The sequence below is a fragment of the Lissotriton vulgaris genome, chromosome 12 (assembly GCF_964263255.1).
Source record: "Lissotriton vulgaris chromosome 12, aLisVul1.2, whole genome shotgun sequence".
In the NCBI taxonomy this organism is placed as follows: Eukaryota; Metazoa; Chordata; class Amphibia; order Caudata; family Salamandridae; genus Lissotriton; species Lissotriton vulgaris.
Genome location: NC_141700.1, coordinates 724,961,749 through 724,969,920, shown reverse-complemented (window position 1 = coordinate 724,969,920; position 8,172 = coordinate 724,961,749). Strand labels below are relative to the sequence as shown.

Below are 8,172 nucleotides of genomic sequence, written 5' to 3'. Positions count from 1 at the left end.
TGCCGTTCGTGCAAATCTTACAGCTCGGAACAAGCTCCCGGCATTAAAAATCAGAACGACGTGCTAAACTACTCCTACTCGAGTTCCCTCCATACCTAGGGGCCGATTATGATAGCGGTTTTCCCGCATCCTCCGAGCCGGCGGTAGCTCCCGCCGGCTTGGAGGATGCGGGAAAACCGCTGCGGAGCCTCGAAAGACCCACCGGCTTATTAGGATGGCGGTGGGTCTTGAAATCCGTCCGAAGCCTTTCCGCCGCGGTCGCCTTCCGACCACGGCGGAAAAGCTTTAACATGGCTGGCGGTGTCTATCAGACACCGCCAGCCACATTAGGATGGTGTAAAATGTATGCTTTTCCGCGGCGGCTTTTCCGCCATGGAAAAGCATACGGACCTTCACTTCGGGGGCCCGTTGCGGGCCCCCTGGGTGAAGGGGGGGTGGGGGGTGCACATGGGGGGTACCTTTGGTACCCCCCTGCATTTGCGTGCACAAAACAGCAGGCACCGCACGGTGCCTGCCGCTTTGTGCACGTAAATGCGGTGCATGCATTTTTAACATTGCGGCGGGTGCAGCTTGAAGCTGCACCCACCGCAATGTTAACGATAGAGGATGTGACCGCCACCCTGGCGGTCACATCCTAATCTGCACGAAGGGAACGCTGCAGCCCATGCGGACGTTCCCTCCTACTCTGGGGTCGCGGACGGACTCAAGTCCGTCCGCGATCCTAATGACCCCCCTAGTATTTTTCTAAAAAGCAAACTAATACTGATTTGCTGCATTCTCTGTACTTACAAATTCTACTTGAGGAAGACCTTAAGCCTCATGCTGCATTTAATGATATCTATTGTGATCCTTATGCTAGTTCCCTCAATATAATTTGCTATGAATTTTGCCTGATTTTGAGACAAACCATATACTGCCTTCTGTAATGAAATTAAATCTTTCAATAAACCTTCGTGGTTTCTACCCAATTATCTGCCCGAGAAGACCTATCTAATGGACTATGCTATTTGATTTGTTGGCAATCTTAGTCTATTAAAGAGGCACATTTCCTCATACGTTTTCCAGGACATCACAGCCTGTATCTTGCGTAGGGGTTTTATCTTTGGATTACCTGATAGGATAGCATCATCTTAATTAACAAGAAAAGCAGGTTATGTATATTGCAGGATGAAAGTCACTTCACACAGGTTTCAAGTTAAAGGCTTTGCATACAAGGATTCTGATGGTGCACAATATGCCCTCTCATATTGGCCCAAAGCCCATAAGGCGCACACATGCAAGTGTGTGCACGTATGTGATATTGCACCTCCATCTCTATCCAGTAGAGCACCTAAAGAACAATTTCCATGGGCCCTCAGCTATACTGCAAAGAGGCCTTCCTCACATAATGCTCATTCTTCACTCTCAGAATTATTCTCTCTCCTTGGGCCTCTCACCCTTACACCAGCTCCCAGTCCTCATCACTCAGGAGGTGGAGATTCACAGTCTTATAATTAACTAGGTCTGCAGCACGGGATTTACTAGTGGCCTCATAAACCTGAAAGATCACTGGCGGGACAGGCTTGAACCTTGCCTCCTCAGCTAGAAGACAGTAGTAGCCCTCTTGCAAGGAGTCCAGCTTCACAAAGTTCTTGGGTGGTTTGCCGGCGGCCAGGTAGCGCTGGTACTCCTTGTCCACTTCAGCTGCCATAACCTCCTGCGATGGAAGGCAGCAAGACCCGGCTAGCACTGCTAGGCAGTATCGTACCTGGCAATCAAAGAGAATAAATGGACAAACAGAGGTGCAGAGGCCGATGAAGAAGAGGTTGGGTAGCTCAGGGTGGATGAGGTGTTTGTAGAGTGGGGGAAGGGATACACCACCAGCCTGCAGTCCTGCTTGATGCTTGAGGAATGGGAATCGGTAATTGTACCCCGTGCAGAAGATGAACACATCCGCTTGCTGCAGGGAGCCATCTTGGAAGTGGACACAAGTTGGGGAAAAGCCCTGGACAGTAGGAGCTTGCTGAAGATTGGCGGGCAGAGGACACTTCAGCAGTGCATTGCGGTGACTCAGGATCACTTGCTTGGCCACAGTGCAGATCTCCAGGGCAATGTCAATTCCAGAGGGGCCGGCACCCAGGACAACAACAGTTTTGTCAGTGAACTGCTCTGGACAGCGGTATTCATGGCTGTGAAGGATGAGACCTGCAAGGAGAGTCACAAAGGATAAATCAGAATGGGAAGGGTCAACCAAAAGAAAATAATCTAATTTTTGTTCATTCAAACAGGCCGACAGAAGGTATGAGAACTGCAAACATGATATTTGCAAGCTACATGCAGAGGATAACATAAGAATTGCAAAGGGAATCATAAGCAACATATATAGGAACAAATAAGTGCATCATATAATGCTGACGGAGGACATTTACTTTAAAAAATGTACCTTTAGCACCACAAAAGGACTGATGGTTTTCAATGACTCCGTGCAGGGCAAATGAGTCATGCAGAGTAGCATTTGAATGTGAATTGTAGAATCTGGCATACTTGTAACTTTACAAAATGGTAACTAGAAAGACTTTCACTTGTATGTGCACAGTCCAAGTGTTGCAAAAGGGCAACTGTGAACAGACTTTCACTAAAATATGCCCAAAGTGTTGGCAGGAGAATAGACTTAAAAAATATCTGGATCAAGAGAGAGGCCTATGTGGTTTGGAACACACCCTATGTGCCAGTGGGCGTCCATGTTACTTACCCTAGAAACATCTGTTTGTGGCATGTTGTGCTGTAGATTTGCATGCTGTGCATACTCCTGCCATCTAGTGTTCCATCCAGTGTTCCAGAGGTCCATTAGCCTAGTGAAAACAATGTTTAGGTTCCACACAGCAAAAAAGGTAAAGCACGGCGCACTGCTACGATGAGATGTGAGGTTTGTTAGAGGGTCGAGGGAGGTTGAACAATTTAAGGTGCTCCTTACAGGTAACGCAACTGTTCTGGTGCGTCCAATGGGTTTGTGGGGTTGAGTGCGCTACTGGGGTGTAAGCGCATCCCTGTGGTGGGCACACTTGTGTGGACCTGTGTGTGTGACAACAACACAGGATGTTCCAAAAGATTCAAAGTTCCAAAGGTTTAGGAAGTTTTCAAAATTTAATTCAAATTTCCATAGGTATGTATCATATTGTCATCATATGAATTTGTTAACGAGCATTGCTCTCATCATTAAACATAGAAGAAGCTCCAATGCATTTCGGATCAACCGTCCTTTTTCAAGGAGCACTGCAACAAAGAATATACAAAAGAACAAATAAAAGTGATGTCTTCCTATCATAATCAGAAAACAAGGTAACTGCGTGACAATGTGCGAATACGTGAAAAACCTCATGCACCCCAACCGGGGACCGGTCGGATCAAGTGAAGGAAGAATAATCTGTGTGTTGAAAGAAATTGACAAGCGGGTGAAAAGCGTGTCGGAAAACAAGTTTAGAAATGAAGGGTGAGCATGAGTTCAAAATAACATGGTTCCTAGGATGGAACGGGTGGTTTTTTAAACAAACGGGTAAGTTGAATCGAGTGAGACGCGGCTGACAGGAGCATGCAAAGTGTTACCGGAGTAACGCGGTGGCTTTTTAAAGGGCGAAACTTACTTGGTAAAAGCAAAAGTTAGTGCGCATCGGTCTCCGATTCGAATAGTGACAAACTTCGCGGAGTGAAACGGAGTTATGAAGAGCTAGTGGTGAGGTGATGGAAATGGAAAAGGGGTTAGGGTGAAAGGAGTGTAAAACGTGGCCATCTTGGAGTGGTGTGTAGTGAAAGAGCATGCAGTTACAACAGGCAGCAGCAAAACAGGATATGGTGCATCAAGAGATGCCCAAGAGGGCATGTTATAGGTAACAGCTTAGTTCTGTACGGTCATTAAGACCAAAGGGTTTCTGAGATTGCAGTCTGTACATCCATGATGTTTCACGCTGTAAAAGGGCTTTGTTGTTATCTCTCCCTTCAGTCTTAGGGACGATTTCCAGCACTAGATATTTGAGTTGTGCCACATTGTGGTTGGCTTCGTTGAAATGAATGACAATGTTAGATTTCATGTTCTTGGTACGGATATTAGACTTATGTTCGTTGAGTCTAGTTTTAATCTTCCTACTGGTTTTTCCCACGTAGGTCTTGCCACATGGGCATTTTAGGAGGTAGATCAGATTTGCAGAATCACACGTGGCATCAACGTTGAGCTTGATATTGAAGCCTCTCATGGGGTGGCTGACGGTGTTCCCTTTGATTACATTATTGCAGTTACTGCAATGATGGCATGGTCGTGTACCCGTGTGGTGTGTTGAGGTTGGCTCAGTGTCATGTTTAGAAAGGATCTCCTTGAAGTTCATTGGTCTGGTGTATGCAAAGATGGGGGGGTCTTTGAATAGTTCACCAAAGTCTGGTTCAGATGACAGTATTCGCCAATGTTTTAAAATGATCCTCTTGTATTTGTTGCTGGAGGTGGAATACCTTGAGACGAGTACCATTCTCTCGCTATTGGTTTTGGGTTTGTTTTGCAAAGCTTCCGTCCGGGGAATTACTGAGGTTCGGTCAATGGCTTCTTTGAGGATCGCTTCCGGATAGTCTCTCTCACGGAATCTGGATGCCATGGATAAAATTTGGTTGGTTCTGGTGTCGGGGTCTGACACAATCCTGGTGACCCTAAGCATCTGGCTATAGGGTAAGTGTCTCTTGAGGGAGTTCTGATGGAAGCTGCTGAAGAGCAAAGCGTTGTTGCGGTCGGTGTTCTTACGGAAGAGATCTGTTTGTATGCCGTGAGGCGTGATTTTGATGAGAACATCCAAAAATGCGATTTCATTATGGTTAATGTTCCAAGTTAAGTCGATTCGGTCATCTTTGGAGTTGAGTTCAGTTAGTGCCAATTTTAAGGTTTCTTCGGTGTTCTTCCAAATAAAAAGCAAATCATCAATGTAGCGAACGTAAAGTTTAAGGTTGTCCGTCCAGGTGCTGTTTTGATAGATGTGAATAAGTTCAAAGTTCCCCATATACAGATTAGCGTAGGTCGGTGCTGCGCAATTGCCCATGGCCATCCCGGACAATTGCAGGTACCAGTTCTCCTCAAATTTAAAGTAACTGTGATATAAGGTATATATCATCAGTTCAAGGGTGAAAGGTTTCAGGGGATCATCAATGTTGGATTGAAGTAAGGCCTGTTCTACAGCGTTGATTCCACCTTCGTGGGGGATTGAAGTATATAGGCTTCTTACGTCTGCCGTACACAGAATGAGTTTCTCATTTTCCAAAAGTTGAAGCTCAGATAACTTATTGAGTAGTTCAGCTGTATCCTTAATATAGCTGGGTAGACATGATACCATGGGTTGAAGATACCGGTCGATGAATTTCCCGGTGGGTTCATGGATGGAACCTCTGGTAGATACGATCGGGCGGAACGGAGGGTCCGTTAGATTTTTGTGAATTTTAGGCAACATGGTGATTGAAGGGCTGCGGGGATATTCTGTGGTGAGGTATTTCCTTGTTCGGTCGTCAATGATTCCCTCGGTGGTAGCCTTTTCAATGATCAGGGACAGTTCCCTTTTAAATTCGCCAGTTGGATTTCCATCTAGTGCTGAATAGACATTAGAGTCCATGACATGTTCTGTCGTGCGTCGATTGTATAATTCAGTGTTTAGAATGACAAGGGCACCTCCCTTGTCGGCTTTTAGGCACTTAATGGTTGGGTTCCTAGCAATGTTTTTTAAGGTATCCAAGTCTTTATTGGTAACGTTCTTGTGGGTTTGCTTGCGAAAGTTTAGTTTGGAAATGTCCTGTTTTACCAGGGTCTCGAACGTGTCTATGCTTTTGTGACTGACAGGTGGTATAAACGTACTTGAGGGTCGCAAGCCCTTGAGTTGGTCAGGTTTAGGATCAACTGCTGGATCTACGATGTTTTCAAAGAAATGTCTCAATTTCAACTTTCTCGTAAGTTTGAACGTGCTTACGTCCAATTCCAATAAGTTGGTGTCGCTGGTCGGCACAAATGATAATCCCTTTTGTAAAATTTTGATTTCATGGTTAGTCAACCGGACATCTGAGATGTTGATGACTAACGATTTCTCCTGGTTTTCTTGTTGTTCTTCGGTGGTTGTTGGGTACCTGTGTTGTTTTTTGCCTGCCCTTTTGCCCCGTCTGGGTCTGCGGTTTTGTCTGGGCCTAAATCTAAAAAAGGCTCCGAGGTATTTAAGTCTACGTGGCTCGTTGAAGGAGTTCCATTTGGTGGAGGTGTCGAAGTTGATGCTTCAGTGGGCGTTCTCCTGGGTGGACGGTTGGTGCTATCACTCTCGGATGAAGAGGTATCAGTGTTGGGATTATAAGGTTTATTCCTACGGCGTTTGAAAATGAACTGAAGGATTTAATAACAGCAGAGGAGTTAACCACCACTCTTGAGGAAATTCAAGTCCAATTAGACAGGCATACTAAAGAAATTAATGAACGCAAACTGCGGAAATTCCGCCGGGACACCTTGGACTATAAACTTGGAGAGGTTTATACATGGGCGGATGTCTACGCCCAACGCCGTAGGAATAAACCTTATAATTCAAACTTACGAGAAAGTTGAAATTGAGACATTTCTTTGAAAACATCGTAGATCCAGCAGTTGATCCTAAACCTGACCAACTCAAGGGCTTGCGACCCTCAAGTACGTTTATACCACCTGTCAGTCACAAAAGCATAGACACGTTCGAGACCCTGGTAAAACAGGACATTTTCAAACTAAACTTTCGCAAGCAAACCCACAAGAACGTTACCAATAAAGACTTGGATACCTTAAAAAACATTGCTAGGAACCCAACCATTAAGTGCCTAAAAGCCGACAAGGGAGGTGCCCTTGTCATTCTAAACACTGAATTATACAATCGACGCACGACAGAACATGTCATGGACTCTAATGTCTATTCAGCCCTAGATGGAAATCCAACTGGCGAATTTAAAAGGGAACTGTCCCTGATCATTGAAAAGGCTACCACCGAGGGAATCATTGACGACCGAACAAGGAAATACCTCACCACAGAATATCCCCGCAGCCCTTCAATCACCATGTTGCCTAAAATTCACAAAAATCTAACGGACCCTCCGTTCCGCCCGATCGTATCTACCAGAGGTTCCATCCATGAACCCACCGGGAAATTCATCGACCGGTATCTTCAACCCATGGTATCATGTCTACCCAGCTATATTAAGGATACAACTGAACTACTCAATAAGTTATCTGAGCTTCAATTTTTGGAAAATGAGAAACTCATTCTGTGTACGGCAGACGTAAGAAGCCTATATACTTCAATCCCCCACGAAGGTGGAATCAACGCTGTAGAACAGGCCTTACTTCAATCCAACATTGATGATCCCCTGAAACCTTTCATCCTTGAACTGATGATATATACCTTATATCACAGTTACTTTAAATTTGAGGAGAACTGGTACCTGCAATTGTCCGGGATGGCCATGGGCAATTGCGCAGCACCGACCTACGCTAATCTGTATATGGGGAACTTTGAACTTATTCACATCTATCAAAACAGCACCTGGACGGACAACCTTAAACTTTACGTTCGCTACATTGATGATTTGCTTTTTATTTGGAAGAACACCGAAGAAACCTTAAAATTGGCACTAACTGAACTCAACTCCAAAGATGACCGAATCGACTTAACTTGGAACATTAACCATAATCAAATCGCATTTTTGGATGTTCTCATCAAAATCACGCCTCACGGCATACAAACAGATCTCTTCCGTAAGAACACCGACCGCAACAACGCTTTGCTCTTCAGCAGCTTCCATCAGAACTCCCTCAAGAGACACTTACCCTATAGCCAGATGCTTAGGGTCACCAGGATTGTGTCAGACCCCGACACCAGAACCAACCAAATTTTATCCATGGCATCCAGATTCCGTGAGAGAGACTATCCGGAAGCGATCCTCAAAGAAGCCATTGACCGAACCTCAGTAATTCCCCGGACGGAAGCTTTGCAAAACAAACCCAAAACCAATAGCGAGAGAATGGTACTCGTCTCAAGGTATTCCACCTCCAGCAACAAATACAAGAGGATCATTTTAAAACATTGGCGAATACTGTCATCTGAACCAGACTTTGGTGAACTATTCAAAGACCCCCCCATCTTTGCATACACCAGACCAATGAACTTC

General features: G+C 45.2%; 1 protein-coding gene across 1 annotated transcript in view; it reads right to left on the bottom strand.

Annotated features, from left to right (window-relative positions):
* Window positions 1-890: 890 nt before the first annotated feature.
* Window positions 891-8,172, bottom strand: part of LOC147678386 (uncharacterized) — a 138,551-nt gene continuing 131,269 nt past the window's right edge. Inside the window, exon 6 of the mRNA XM_086945982.1 lies at window positions 891-2,184. Within this exon, the coding sequence (XP_086802108.1) occupies window positions 1,439-2,184 (746 nt within the window). The 3' untranslated portion in view covers window positions 891-1,438. The remainder of the gene's footprint in view (window positions 2,185-8,172) is intronic.